This window comes from Eutrema salsugineum, unplaced genomic scaffold (genome assembly GCF_000478725.1).
Source record: "Eutrema salsugineum unplaced genomic scaffold, Eutsalg1_0 scaffold_7, whole genome shotgun sequence".
Lineage (NCBI taxonomy): Eukaryota > Viridiplantae > Streptophyta > Magnoliopsida > Brassicales > Brassicaceae > Eutrema > Eutrema salsugineum.
Window position 1 is genome coordinate 3808794 of NW_006256486.1, and position 15431 is coordinate 3824224.

Sequence of the window (15431 nt, forward strand, 5' to 3'; positions counted from 1 at the left end):
AACAACTAATAAGTAAATAATTAAATCTTGTTTTGTATAGTATTACTCTCTCTCTCTCTCTCTCTCTCTCTCTCTCTCTCTCTCTCTCTCTCTCTCTCTCATTTCTCCTTAGATTTTCTAGGTTCTTGATTTTCTAGATTTTAAATGCATTTTTATTGATTAATTGTTAACTGTAAAAAATATTTACTAAAATATCTGAATTCTTTAATTACTATTGGTTTTTTTTGTCATCAAGTATTTTTTGCTTAGTAACTTTGGAAAAACGTGTAAAGTGAGATTTTTTAAAAAACTTCTTAAAGTGAGAAAACTATATTTTGACAAAATATTAAATACTCTTAATTGTTTGAAAACTCTTAAAATCATTCTTACAAAACAAAGGGATTAATTAGAAATAGAGCTCTAGAGTAATCTACAGATAATAAAATTTTAACTGAAAAAGGATACTCAAACACATATATATTTAAGATCATATTTTATATTGAATGCTTCTGGTTTACAATTTTGAAATATAGAACAAAGTCATTCTCACACGAAGTCTTGTGCTACTCTTCAATAAATCTTTGTTTGACAATGTGAATTGTTAGAAAACTCTTGAAATCATTCTTACAAAACAAATGGATTAATTAGAAATAGAACTCTAGAGTAATCTACAGATAGTAAAATTTTAACTTAAAAAGGATACTCAAACACATATATATTTGGGATCACATTTTATATTGAATGCTTCTGGTTTTCAATTTTGAAATATAGAACAAAGTCATTCTCACACGAAGTCTTGTGCTACTCTTCAATTAATTTTTGTTTGACAGTGTGAATGGTATAGACCTTTGGCGAATTCAAAAGGACTAAAGCAATACAATTAAATTTTAAAATAAAAGTTAGACTAAAAAGTTTAAAAAAATACAAGAAGGCCATTGATCTTTCATTGAACTTAGTCGCAGCATCGCTGACCTATTTTTTTTTTTTTCATTATTACCAACCCACCATTTAAAATCTTTGACTGTAATGCATCACCAATTTAATTTTATCATTCGAATTCGCGCGAAACCAAGAAGAAAATTCAGAATGAATATTCATGTTCTTGGAATCTCTTCTTAGTAATATATGGATGTGTTTTTCTAATGGTTTTAAAAAAAAGTATTTGTTCGGTTTCATAAGTTTCAAAGAACCAAAACTATTTCAAATATATGATTTTTTCCACTTTTCATATTGTGCTAATTAAAAAATAAATGATAGTTTTTAAAAAATAAAAGGTATTTAATATGTATGCAAAAGAATTTTAAAATATTATAATAAAATGAAAGAATATAAAATAAAACAAATTGAAAAAAATTGAACGAGCCGACATTAGCCAAAAAAAAAAATTCCGGTTAAAAATCCGTTTTTTCAATAATATTGTTTCTGATTTTCTTTGTCTGACACATCCATATACTATAAAAATACAAACACATCCACTTATTATATTTTTATCATATATATTTTTAGTATATGGACGTGTCTTTTTAATATACAGTTACAATCATAATAATTGTTAATTTATGTAATTATTTCGAGTAAAAAATTGTCAAATCGATATTTATATTAAAATAAAAGGAATATGAATCTCTTAACACAGTGAATAACCATTAAACTAATGAACAATTATAGTTATAATATCGCCGTACAAAAAATGTTTAAGAAAAAAAAAACAGTACAAAAGAAAGATGTAATAGCTGTGCGTGATTGAGAAATCTAAAGTTGACTTTGCAATTACAAGGCGATACCAAGAAGTACACGTTTAAGTGGACTACTATACACATCGATCATCATTTCTAAAAGTAAAAGAAAAAAAGCATTAAAATTTAGACCGAACAATTAAGATATGCATGCATGACTTGATTGATCGCCACTTACTTGCTTCGTGTCGTTCGAAAAGATTTTCAATGCTAGGAAAAAAAATTCATTTAATTTACGTAAAATTAGCATAACTTTATTTTCACTTGGGAAAAATAAAAGATTTTTTTTTGTATTAAAGTGTTTTTTTACGTATCAAAGATTTAATCGTGTTATGTGAGTATTAAATCTGCATGAAACGTTTTGGTGACTGGCCTCTTGCATCAATATCATCCGAACGGTCTCATGTTCCTGTTCGACCATCGCGACTTCTTATTCAATAGCCATGGCCCATGAAGCTGGATAACTTAATTTCTAATGTAAGGCATATATGAACGACGAGAGACGCGATATGCATGCGTATCTATTGAAGTAGCTAATAATTATTAGCTGATCAGGTATGCTTAATTGCTTCGGGAACATGTGCTAGAGACACTAGATGCGTCGAATTTACAAGTCATGTGGCTCATGCAAAAAGGTTGAGTATAGTGACTGGCCTCTCTATCCAAAATTTGGTGATCCGGTATCCAAACTTAAAATTCTAGTTGGAAAATCCAAAAGTCTATTTTTATGCGATATAGTGTTCGAGATAGTGTTCTTGTGTGCACTATATAATAATTTTCTTTACCCTCTACATCATTTATAATATACTTTTTAATTTGAGCTATTCAATTGTAAATGATGATCTATGGTTCTATACCAACATAAAATTCCTCTAATAGAAACTTTTCATCTGCTGATCTACACCACAATTAATCAGAAAAGATAAAATCATTCAAATTATAAATCTTATCTATACTTTTTATTAATAAGACCCCATAATATATAAATCTAACAAAAATTCAATATCCACTTATGAGAAGCACTAAGATCAGCTTTTTCTTTATGACTTTCTTTCCAAAGCTAAGCTGGTAGTCATGATTATCCATTTTCTAATTCGAAAGTAGTATAAGCGGTTTCTAATCTTTAGACAAATTTTTAAAAGTTAGCTAAGATAAAACGATTTGAAAGTATGAGTGTACTTGGCCAAACACCGTAGTGTGTTGAGATCATAACAAGATTAATAATATTTTATTAACGTTCAAATTATCACCATCACAATACATCATTGCTTCAGTATTCATAGAATGGAGAGGATCAACTTCAAAATTAATGGTGGGGTCTTGTTAAGCCATTGTCTCCAACCAATTAAGCAGTTAGGTTATTTGTGCACTCTACTGGTTGCCAAACCATTTTCTTAATTCATAATGGTGTAATTTTTATTTATATATATATATATATATATGTGACTAGATAAGACGTGGTTTTGATTTTATCAGTAAATTTTCTAAATTATAGATCTAATATGAAATCTCTAGATAATAAGAAACTATCTGTATTTCAAAATCTTTCAGTACAGAATTTTGGTTTTACTTATGAATAAGACGCACTGCAATAGCAAACATAATTTCTATCTAATTGTTTTAATGTTAAATCATTTTTATTGTTACTTTGAACTTCAAGATCATGTATCAGTTATTTCTTAGCTCATATTCATGCTGAATAGAATGAAAAAAATTATTGCATAAAACCTAGATTTACGATTATGAGGTTGTTCTAATATCGGATGAAATTTGGATAAATCCAAGTAACATGAGGAAGACAAACATTTTTTTTTTTTTGTCGTCGGAAGACAAACACTTCGAAAGAGATCCTGATAAGGACCACTTCCATTTGAGACAATTGGCCATAAATAAATTTAAAATACATTAATAATGTTCTAAAAGTAGGGCTATGTGTCGTATAGCAAATGTGCACACACATCGAAAGTTGACCCGCTATACTTGTTCATACTTAAACAATATGGAGTATTTTTTTGGGTTAAATCCAACTTTTGGCCTGTTCATTTCATTACTTAAAATAACCCTCACGGAGTAAAGCCAACATATTCTTCTTGTGGGGCCAAAATTTTAAAAGGAGAAAAAACATTTTTACATTTTTTATCACCGAATTTAAAATCATCAGAGTAAACCAACATAAAATCTAACCAACGATGTCAGTATGTCACTATCCTCAAAATAGAGAATCAGAAAAAACATTTAACAAATATACGAATAGCAACCTTAAAAATTTAAGGAAAACTTTGTTTTGCAAATAAAAAAGAACTAGCATTTGTGATTTACAGTAAAAAATCTATAAATTAATAATGTTAGAACTTTAGTATTTTATTAATTTATAGAATTATTAATTTATAGATTTTTAATAAAAAATAATTTTTTTTATTAATTTTAAAGGGATTTTTTAAATATTTTACTCTTTAAAACATTTTTTCTAAAATTAAAGATAAGTTACAAGAAATTTAAAATTTAAAATAAATAAAAATTTCACTAAACTCATATTTTAATATATTATCTTACTTATATATTTATATTAAATTTTATTTATGGTAATTATTTATTTATAATTTTAATAAGACCATATATTTACATAAAAGTTTTGTTAATATATATATACTTATTGTGTAGTGATTTGCTTATGTGTCGCGCTCACAGCGAGTTTAACAACTTTTCACTTACGTGTCAGTTTCAAAATGAATTTCGGCTGCAAAAATACCGATTAGCCCCAACTTGTAATTACATGTTATTTTTTTATTGGTTTTTATGTGATGATGTATAAAAAACTTAAAACAAATTGGTCTAAATTATTATGGTTTAATACTTAATTTCACAGTCAATCAAACCGTTTTTAAAATTATATAAACTAAAATTTATAAAAATTTTAACAAAAATATTTAGAAAAAAATAGAATCTATATCTCTTATGGAATGGTGTATAAAACCCATCGACTATTTAAAAAAAAAAGATCTAGGTTAGTGTTTCGATAGTTATAATATATAGGTTAGTGTTTACTATTTCTTATGTATCCGAAATTTAGAAAAAATCTAACAAAAATGTTAAAAGAAACAAAAAATAGAATCTATTTAAAAAGTAATAGACTGTCGTTTCAAAAAAAAAATATCAAAATTTTTAAAAATATCTAATAAAAAGTTTAAAAAAAAAAGAATATATAAATATTATGATAGATAGGTTAGTGTTAAGAAAATCATCTATAACTAATGAAATGTCGCTAATTATTATGATAGATAGGTTAGTGTTTACAATTTCCTATGTTTATAGGGTTTTCAATTTCTTATTATTTAGTATAAATATCAGCCACTTTTCTCTAATTCTCTCACAACTTTCAAACCTATTCTTTCATTCTTCGTTCTAACTAAAAACTCATAGAGTCATTAGATAAACATATATTAATGTTTTTTTAAACAAGTATAAAATAAGAAATAACTTATCGATATAAATTATTATTGTTTAATACTTCACTTTATTGTCAATACCGTTTTCAAATTTAATAAAATTGATAATTAATCAAGTCTAACGAAAAAGTAAAAAATCAATCAATTGAATGTCTAATGAAATGATAGTATTTATGATGTTTAAAATACATAAAACAGTTATCAAAATCGAATAAATTTGTACGATACTTAAAAACACTACGTCTAAAATACATAGAACAATGATCAAAAGATCTCAAAACTATTTAAACTAAATTATTTGGATACTAATATATTTTTATTTACTCTCTTTTATATTATTTTCATGATCATGTTTTCAAACGTTAAAATGCAAAGAAATCTAACAAACAAATATACTCAACAGTAGAGAATAATAAAACAAATGAATCCAAACTACTATTAAATTTCTAAATAACCAAATGAAAAATTATATCAACCCGCGCAAGACACGGAAAAGTTAACTAGTTATTATTTTATTATCTTATCGGTTTGTATTAAATTTTGAACTGACCCAACTTGAAACCTGAAAAATTTATTAATTTATAAAATTTATTAATTTATCAAATAGTAATTTATAGAGTTTCTACTTATTGTAAATATTAGAAAACAGACAACAACAAAAAAATTAGAAAACATCTTTGAGTACACTGCACACCCATACTTTTTAGTGCTTAGTTTTGAATTTTCTAATACCAAGTGTTTCACAAAAAAAAATTTAGTGGAACTGTAGTTGCGATATATAATTTATGTTGTACCTATCCTTCTTATCTAATCACGGAATCTTCTTATATAATTAAGTACTCGAAAATTAATCATCGAATTCTTCTATGTTCTATGCAATTCTATAAGTCTTATATATACTTAATACATATAAAAGATGTTGGTGTTGCTATCTGACCTGTAATAGTTGATTGCTCCAGAGAAGAATAGACAAAATCCTTAATCAAGCGGCCTACCACTCGGAAATTTGGATAAACATAAAAAATTAGTTTACAATATGATATTACTATAAATATACACAGTACAAAGTTGACCTTACAATGTAGTATTTAATGATTTTCAACTAAAAAATAAAATACAAGGAGAGAGGAATTTATATATATTATCAAGAAAACAACTTCCTCTAAAAAGGGTCTCTATATATATAAACTTAGCACCTTAAGATTTAACATAGATCAAGAAAAAAAATCCCTCAAACAACAAAACAAAAGTTAAAAGACATGAAGCAACAACGTTACTTGGTCGTCTTCTTCTTTGTCCTTTTCAGCTTTCTCCTGGTAAAGCAATTTTCATAGTAAAGACCTAATTATTCAAGATCTGATTTATACATGTATTTTAAAGTCAATGCTATATTTTGTTTGTATAGTTTGTGAATCTGAGTGAAGGAAGATCAGGAGGAGTTGCAGAGGAATATTGGAAGAAGGTGATGAAGAATGAGCCACTACCTGAACCAATCAAGGAGCTTCTCAACAATCCATTTAGGACAGCAAAAGAGAGATTCGTCAAGAACTTCAACACCAAATCTATCGTCATCATCTACCACAATCCTAATGTATAAGTCATTCTCAAAAATATATGACTAATGGCTCTGTGTTTATGTATGTATCGGTTTATACAAGCACGTACATGTGTGTAATAATTAAGTAAAGAACAGCTGCTTAAGTTGTTTAAGTATAACTGAAGAAATGTTAACCCTAGCGATAAGGGACTTTTTCTAACCATTAATGTGAGTCTTTGTGTGGTAATGGGCTAATGGCTTGACGTTTTTTGTTTATATATAAATAATAAATTAATCTATGGTGGTTTGCCTTTTGTGTCTTTTTCTTACATTTTGTGAATCTATCTAGGTCGAAAATAAAATTCTAGTTATAAACAATGAAAGAGATGGTCAGTTGTTTTAGATAATTACCGTAACTTACCTCTAAGTGATTTTTTTTTGTTTGAAGATCTCTAAGTGATTTTTTGACGTCTCTTAATGAAAAGCTATCGAAAGAACTGTAAAATCGTATTTGATCAATTTATTTTCATATATTATTTTCTCGAATTCTTTTTTTATTAGATCTTTCACTTACAATTGAATCTAATGATTTGAAAACAAAGTTGTAGAATATCAAATTCACTAACTTTATATAATAATAAAACCATAAAAAATGTAGGTTACATACCCAAATGTAATTAGTTTTTCCAACAAATGTATTTATTATTTAGTTTAATATAATTATTTATTTATAAGATATGTGTTTAGGTAGTCGCTGTCAACATTACGATAAATTAAATAAATTAGTCATCCGTAAAGTTAAAAACTAAGTAAGAAAAAAAAGGAACTCATAAAGTCTTTTCATAAATGTACTGGACAACAATAAAACGTTATTAATGTAGAAAAAAGAGATCCATAATATACGGCCACAAACACTAACGAGTCCAATTCGGGTTTTTACTTTTTTTATTTATTTATTACGGTAATACTTAAAAAAAAAAATTTACCGCAAGAACAACAAATTTACACAATAGGGTAAAAACCTCAGCGGGAGAGATAACTGGTGGTGAAAGTAGCAGAGGAAAAAGAATCCATTTAGCATTCACATCCTGTTGACCTCTGTGGATTGCTGATTCCAACATCAATGGTGTCTGGCAAGTACCTAAGACCAAATATCAACAAGTTTCAGACAGAAGCTCGAACCCATTAACCCAAGAAAACAAAAACAAATAAAAAAGAAGCATAAGCAGAGTAACCCGTGATTGCGATTGCGTGTTTTAACTTACATTTCTTCCTCTTCTCCACTCTTCATTGCGTTCTTGGTAATACACAAGAACGCGTCTTCTACATTGGTGCCTTCTTTGGCAGAAGTTTCATAGTAAGGAATGTTTCCTTTTGAAGCACACCAAGCACGAGCCTTCTTCTCTGAAACCTGAAAAAAATCAAGAAAAGTGATTGGAAACAACGCAGAGAGATTTCAACTTTCAAGGATATTCATGTATATATAATTAACATGGAGATTATATACGTACCACCCGGCTGTTTCCACCATCCACATCGATCTTATTACCGATAACAACAAAGGGAAAGTTCTCTGGATCCGAAGGACTTGCCTGAACATTACATTAGAAAAGCATTTAATCAGAATTATTTTCTTGGAAAAAAAATGAAGATGTGGGAGAAGAGCATGAATCTATCTATATACATACCTGGATCAGAAACTCTTCCCTCCAGTTGTTGAGATCCTCAAATGATTTTGCGGAATTGACATCATATACAAGTACACAGCAATCAGCACCGCGATAAAACGCTACACCAAGGCTTTGGAACCTTTCCTGACCAGCCGTGTCCCATATCTGTAAATACAAAAGCAAGACCTTAGCTCTTAATGATCAAAGCAAAGAACGCAACACAGAGTACCAACCCATTTTTGTGTTTTCCTATCTACGATCATGCCCAAGCATATCCTTTTAAGAATCACATTGGAAACCAGTATTAACCGTTCCAATATTGGAATGATCACGATATATATTAGCAACTGCCTATCATTTGATTGGGATGAGATTGCAGAGGACTTAATTTCCTTCAAAAAGTTAAGCAGACACTGATCAAAAAGATCAGCTTGAAGCTCATAAACTAATCAACTCTATTCTCCAGTTTTACCTCTGCCAAATAGGAGTCAAACTCATACCAAAGTGCAATCTACCCAAAGAAAAAGTGGAAGTAGTTTCCTTATAAATAGCAGCTGCTACAACAAACCTGTAAAGTGAAAAGTCGGTCTTCAAATTGTACTTCCTTCGTCAAGAAATCGGCTCCAATGGTCGCCTTGTACTGATTGCTGAACTTTTTGTTAACATATCTGAAGGAGTAATTGTAAAAGTGAAACAAGTAGGGAAGATAACACGCCATAACATAACCATAAGACAGAGACCAAAGAACGTAATCATTCCATATTGAGAGAAACCATTGTATCATCCTCTAAACTTCATTCACACACAATTCAGGATACTGATTCATCAAAGAGGTCTTCCCAACCCTGCAAAATCACAAATTCAAAAATGCACAATGAGTCTTAGCTTGACTAAACAAGACCAAAATAGATGTTTGAACTAATAATACAACTGCAGATAGCTCGACAGCTTCACTACTCATTACGACAGAGATATATCTGATTCAGAAACGTATTCACTCTAACCAAGAAGAGAATTAAGCCTAAAACAAGTTTAACAAACGAATTCTCCTTTGACTGGTAACACTTGGCCAAATGATTTTCTTATACAATTCTCACTTATAACAGCAGGATCAAACAAACGGCAAAACGAATATGATACAAGTCTTGGGTAAAGAAAAAAAATATTCGATTTTTCCCTGTCAAAAGACGAGAACACGAAACCTGAGAGAAACCACCAAGTAAACATCAAACATGACCTCAATAAGCACTTAAGAAGCAGCTTCACTTGAGGCTAATTCAACTAATTCACCATGTGATTAAGAACCTACGAGATTGCAAAATTTCTCCCCAATTGGTGGTATTTGAGAGCTAAGCAAATCTTTAAATTACAGCTTTATAGTTCAAATTCCAACAAAATACAGAAAAAAATTAAATTCAGAAGCGACAAAATCCAACCACCTAACCTAAGAGATTACCCCAATTCAGATCGAATCCAATCAAAAGTAAATTCACAAAATTTGACTTAAATCACCAAAATTCCGATCCGGGAAAAGTACCATCTTACTGATCAAGAAACACTAAATCACCCTGTAGAAGCAGATACATACACATATACAACATATACAGAGAGAGAGTGCAACAGACCCGCTATCGCCGAGGATGATGACTTTGAGGAGAGTTCTTCTACGGGAAGGCATCGAAATCAACGATGGAGGGTTCTCTCTCTCTCTCAACAAGCGTAAAAGCTCTGCGATTTCTCTGGTGTTTATGAAAGTCGGTGTTTGTTTTCTTCTTTCTTCTCTTCTCCTTGAACGCTGTTGCCGACCTGTATTTTAAAGAAAATAATAATACAAAAATTGAAAAACCTTGTCTGTATTTAATTATTTTAATTTTTTTTGGATATTACTAGTTGAATGTTTTGGTTTGTGGATAGCTCCCAAAAAAAATTATTTTATCAATGAAAGAAATACTATCAAGAATCAATTATATTATAGTTTTTTTCAAAAATAGCTCAACTGTAAAATAAAAATTATGAAATATAAAATATTAATCAAGTGGCAGTGGCTTAACGGTAAAATTTTTATCTTTTAAGATTGATTTCTATTATTATTTTTTTATTTTCGCTTAATCAATTAAAATATAACATATAAAATTCTGACATATAATTTTTTTAATGGCTAAATTCATCTTTGAATAATCAGTCGGATCCTGGTCAAAAACTTAAAAATCATTCTTTGTTAAGCCGGAAAAAAATTTTAATCAAACAAAAAATCTATTTTCTATATAAATAAGTTTCCTTAAATATTATAAAATGTTTAACCGTAAAAATTTAGTTATTAAATAAAAAATTGTAATAGATGTCAGACTTGGAATAATGAGTTCTTATTTTATTTTATAGCAATATTGATTTAAGGATCTTCCTTAAAGAAAGAAAAATTAAGGACAATGATGTGAGAAAAAGAAAAATAAGGGCTCCTTAACACAAAAAATAAACCTAAAAAATTAGGGTTGAGCGATGAGCGAAGGGTCATGATTAAACCACTAAAAAGATGCCAATCTCCTTTTTATTTCAGAAGGTTATGACTTTCAATGTAATTAATTAGAGACATTGAATGAGGAAAATCACAAAAAAGGAATTTATCCAATTCAAAAGAAAATTAAGGAAAATTAAGATCGCAACTCTTCACCAATTTGAATAAATCATCTTTATAATCTGTCTACAGACTCAAATCACATCGCCACCACCTCAAAACCCCAACAAAGCAACATCATGGCTTCTTCTTCTTCTTCTTCTTCTTCTTATTTTTCTTCATCTTACTCAAACACTGATCCTTCTTCGTCTTCAATGGGTGTAACAAGAGAAGAGTTCAATGCTTTCCACAAAATCGACAGAACCCTGTTCACACGTCTCGTCTTCGGTCTACACCGAGACATGAACCAATCTTCTCAAGTGATTGGTTTTCTCTTCTTGCTCGAGCAAATCGCTTACGCTCGCGACTTAATCGCGTTTCTGATCTCGTTACCAGACGCATTCATTGACGCGGTGGCTAACGAAATCGTTGTGTGTCTAACTCTCTTATACAACCAAAATTATTCAGCATTATTGGTTGCAGACAACAACGATGATAATTCGATTATACCTTTAATCATGAGTGTGACAGGAGGCAGGCTTACTCTCAGGTTCCTTCACCAAAACCGCGAGACTTTTCTCTTTGTGTTGGGAAAGAATTTGAACGATATTTGCAACAGGGCTTTCGAAGATTTGTTTGTGATAGCAGAGATGTACAACAAGGAGAGACTTTTGGCTTTAGAGACAGAGAAAATCATTGAGGAGATGAAGAAAATCAGATTGGGTGTTCAACAAGAAACCGTTAATAGATTGAGTGTTCAACAAGAAAGGGCTTCTACTCCTTCTTCTTCTGTTACAGAAGCAACAAGAAAGATCAATGCAGAGACAGAGGAGGCAGAGAAGGAAGAGAACAAGGAAGAGGAGATCCCAGCTGATGATAGGACAGTTTTTCTGACTTTCTCTAAAGGATATCCGATTTCGGAAGAGGAAGTTAGGGTTTACTTTGAGAAGAAATTTGGGGAAGTGATAGAAGCGATACAGATGAAAGAAGTGAAAGAGGACGAGCAGCCGTTGTTTGCGAAGATGGTGTTGAAGATGCAATGTGCATCCAAGATTGAAGAGATTGTGAGGGCAAGGTGTAAAAATAAGTTCACTATTGACGGAAAACATGTTTGGGCTCGCAAATTCGTCCCCAAGAACCCTAATCCCCCTGCTTCCTTCTCCTCTTCGTATATATGACCATCTTCATCTCTTTAGTTTTTTTTTAGTTACTTACAAGTAGTATTTTTCTTAAAAAAAATCATCTTCGGAGATATAATATTTTACTAATTTTTCATGTATTTTTTTTTAATTGAATCTATTAATGCATTACCAAAAAATTGAAAGAATTTTTGACTTACAAGAAATACTGAAAAAAATTAAATACAAGAAAAAATATCTTACAAATATTAAGAATCTGATAGTCATAATTATCAAAAAAACTGATTTTTTTTAATCAAAATTGTTTACACTGTCATTTATTCCTGATATTAAAAGTAAAGTTACCACAAATACTCGTTGTTTACCAACAAAAAAAAAAGTTAAATATTCGTGGTATAATTTTCAGTGGTAAAAAAATAGAATTAACAATAAGAATAAAGGAACAAATAGCTTCTCGTAGTTCAGTTGGTTTAGAGGTACCCGTTTTAGTAAGCGGGAGGCCTTGGAGTTTCAAACTTCTCAACGAAAGGCATTTTCTAAACCAAATTTTTTTTAAAAAAAAAAACCAACAAAATGGTAGTTGCAAATTTTTTTTTTCCCTTAGGCTGTAAATCCCAAATATAGATGTAACAAAAAAAAATTCCCAACTTTTCTTAAAAATAGAATTAAACAAAAAAAAAAAGAGCTTCCTTGTTCCTAGGAACAGAGTTGGGTGTTAGATGTTTCATCTCACAATTACTTCGGATTGAAAACCACCGGAGAGAGAAAGAGAGAGATTATGGCGGAGGGGCAATCCCCGGAGAACTCACCGCCGGAACCTCCTCCCCCTTCTCCGTCGTCTCCCTCTTCCAACAATCAAACAACATCTCCTCCTCCTTCAGACAATCAAACAACACCTTCTCCTCCTCCTCCGTCTTCACCTCTAGCTCCTCCACCCCAACAACAACAACAACAAGAATCACCTCCTCCTCCTTCGCCGGAAAATTCCTCCAATGACTCTTCCTCTTCGCCTCCACCACCACCGTCTGAATCACAATCACAATCTCCACCATCTCCTCCTTCACCGCCCCCACCGCAACAAGATGGCAAGGAAAACAACAATAACAACGAAAATGACAAAGGAAATGATGGTAGCAGCAACGGAGGCAGAAACAATTCTCCTCCTCCTCCACCGCATTCCAAGACTTCTGACCATAGCTCACCGTCGCCACCAAAATCGCTGGCGTCTCCTACAAGCAACGGTGGCTCGAATTCGTCAAGTAACGATCGTCAGAACATGGCTGCTGTTATAGGACTTGTGGCTGCAGCTGGACTTCTGTTCCTTGTCATGATATTGTTCTGCGTCTGTTGTTTGCGGAAGAAGAAGAAGAAGAAATCAAAGCTTGATCAGATGCCGTACTACGGAAGCAATGCTTTCGCTGCAGGCAAAAGTACGTATATACAAAACCACATTGAACCCTAATCAAACCCCGTTAGAATCTTTTTGCCATGAAAAAAAGCATGAATGTTGTTTCTTGTTAGCCAAGAAATTAGATGATCCAAATGAATCGACACTTCACTTTCAAACACCATCTCATAAACAAACCATGAACCTTAATCATTGCTTAACCTTTAGTTTGACCTAGTTCTACTTATTTTCTTGTTAACCAAGAAAAGCGTAAATTTTTGTTTCTTGGTACCCAAAAAACTAGGAAAATTCTGCAAAGTCTCTGAATCGTATTAACTTTTAAATTACATCTCATAATTTATTTGGTTGATGTTAGCTGGTGGTGATCAGTATTTCAATAGTGCTGCTACACAGCAACAACAACAACATTACAACCAAAATGATCACATTGTGAATCTACCTCCACCTCCTGGATCAATGGGAACAAACTGGGTGAATTCACCGCCGCCACCACCACCTCCAGGAAACTGGCAGCCAATGCCGTCGCCACCTGCACCACCAGTGTCAGGAGGAGGCTTAAATGTGATCAATAGCGGCGAGATGAGCTCAAATTTCTCATCAGGTCCATACGCTCCATCTCTACCACCGCCACACCCTGCAGTGGCTTTGGGATTTAACCAAAGTACATTCACTTATGAGGAGCTCGCAGCCGCAACTCAAGGTTTCTCAAAAGACCGTCTGTTAGGACAAGGCGGGTTTGGATATGTTCATAAAGGAATCTTGCCTAACGGTAAAGAGATCGCGGTGAAGAGCCTTAAAGCGGGAAGTGGACAAGGTGAAAGAGAGTTCCAGGCAGAGGTTGAGATCATTAGCCGAGTTCATCATCGACATCTCGTGTCTCTTGTTGGATATTGCAGTAATTCAGGAGGACAGAGGATGTTGGTCTATGAGTTTCTTCCTAATGACACACTTGAGTTCCACCTTCATGGTATGTAATTAATGATGAGTTTTATAGTGTTCTTGTGTATATATTTAAATAGCTTACGTTGTCACTAAATCAATGGAATTTATAGGGAAAAGTGGGACTGTGATGGATTGGCCTACTAGACTCAAGATTGCCTTAGGCTCAGCTAAAGGACTTGCATATTTACACGAAGATTGTGAGTGAACCTCTCTTCTTTTTTTTTTTTTTTGCCTTATGACTAAAATCAAAGCCCAAGAAAAATGACATTTATATGTTTTTGTCTGATAATTGTGTTAAGGTCATCCTAAAATCATCCATAGAGACATAAAAGCTTCAAACATTCTGCTTGATCTAAACTTCGAAGCCAAGGTATGCTTTAAATTAGTTGACCTTTTTGTTTCTACGATCTTCTCCATAACATTCCTTTCAATTGATCTCCAGGTTGCAGATTTTGGTCTGGCTAAGCTCTCTCAAGACAACTACACGCATGTGTCGACTAGAGTCATGGGGACATTCGGATACTTAGCTCCTGAATATGCATCGAGTGGAAAATTAACAGAGAAATCAGATGTTTTCTCATTTGGAGTTATGCTTCTTGAGCTCATAACCGGACGCAGACCTGTTGATCTAAGTGGGGATATGGAAGACAGTTTGGTCGATTGGGTGAGTCTATATTACTTGTACATTCATATTAATTCAAACTCAAAACAAAAACGAAAGTAAACATTATTTTTTACATTGGCACGCAGGCGAGACCATTATGCATGAACGCAGCTCAGGGTGGAGAATATGGAGAATTGGTTGATCCATTTCTTGAGAACCGTTACGAGCCTAATGAGATGGCACGCATGGTGGCTTGTGCTGCTGCAGCCGTTAGGCACTCTGGTCGACGCCGCCCTAAAATGAGTCAGGTAAGTATATATCTGACTATCATGCAAGGTTTTAATTTAAAAATTTGGTCA

At 31.8% G+C, this 15431-nt stretch overlaps 4 protein-coding genes across 5 annotated transcripts in view; 3 read left to right on the forward strand and 1 right to left on the reverse strand.

Moving 5' to 3' along the window:
* The first annotated feature begins 6271 nt into the window (after positions 1 to 6271).
* On the forward strand, positions 6272 to 6959 carry LOC18011087. The gene is made up of 2 exons (XM_006393207.2): positions 6272 to 6477; positions 6567 to 6959. Exons 1-2 carry the CDS (start codon positions 6421 to 6423, stop codon positions 6756 to 6758), a joined length of 249 nt encoding a protein of 82 aa, XP_006393269.1. The 5' UTR covers positions 6272 to 6420; the 3' UTR covers positions 6759 to 6959.
* A 556-nt stretch (positions 6960 to 7515) lies between these two features.
* On the reverse strand, positions 7516 to 10198 carry LOC18011088 (ras-related protein RABG3e). Of its 2 annotated transcripts, XM_006393208.2 has the most exons (7): positions 9994 to 10198; positions 9187 to 9213; positions 8937 to 9036; positions 8387 to 8533; positions 8210 to 8290; positions 7964 to 8109; positions 7516 to 7839 (listed from the first exon to the last, which is right to left on the reverse strand). In XM_006393208.2, exons 1-7 carry the CDS (start codon positions 10044 to 10046, stop codon positions 7773 to 7775), a joined length of 621 nt encoding a protein of 206 aa, XP_006393270.1. In that variant the 5' UTR covers positions 10047 to 10198; the 3' UTR covers positions 7516 to 7772. The 2 variants fall into 2 exon arrangements, with proteins under 2 accessions (XP_006393270.1, XP_024006306.1); XM_024150538.1 differs by lacking the exons at positions 9187 to 9213; positions 9994 to 10198 and having other exon boundaries at positions 8937 to 9169.
* A 921-nt stretch (positions 10199 to 11119) lies between these two features.
* On the forward strand, positions 11120 to 12157 carry LOC18011105. The gene has a single exon (XM_006393210.1). It carries the CDS (start codon positions 11120 to 11122, stop codon positions 12155 to 12157), a length of 1038 nt encoding a protein of 345 aa, XP_006393272.1.
* A 714-nt stretch (positions 12158 to 12871) lies between these two features.
* The window catches only part of LOC18011223 (proline-rich receptor-like protein kinase PERK7), a 2728-nt gene continuing 168 nt past the window's right edge, over positions 12872 to 15431 (forward strand). Inside the window, exons 1-6 of the mRNA XM_006393211.2 lie at positions 12872 to 13548; positions 13882 to 14493; positions 14579 to 14665; positions 14768 to 14838; positions 14911 to 15132; positions 15219 to 15380. Of these exons, the coding sequence (XP_006393273.2) occupies positions 12897 to 13548; positions 13882 to 14493; positions 14579 to 14665; positions 14768 to 14838; positions 14911 to 15132; positions 15219 to 15380 (1806 nt within the window). The 5' untranslated portion in view covers positions 12872 to 12896. The remainder of the gene's footprint in view (positions 13549 to 13881; positions 14494 to 14578; positions 14666 to 14767; positions 14839 to 14910; positions 15133 to 15218; positions 15381 to 15431) is intronic.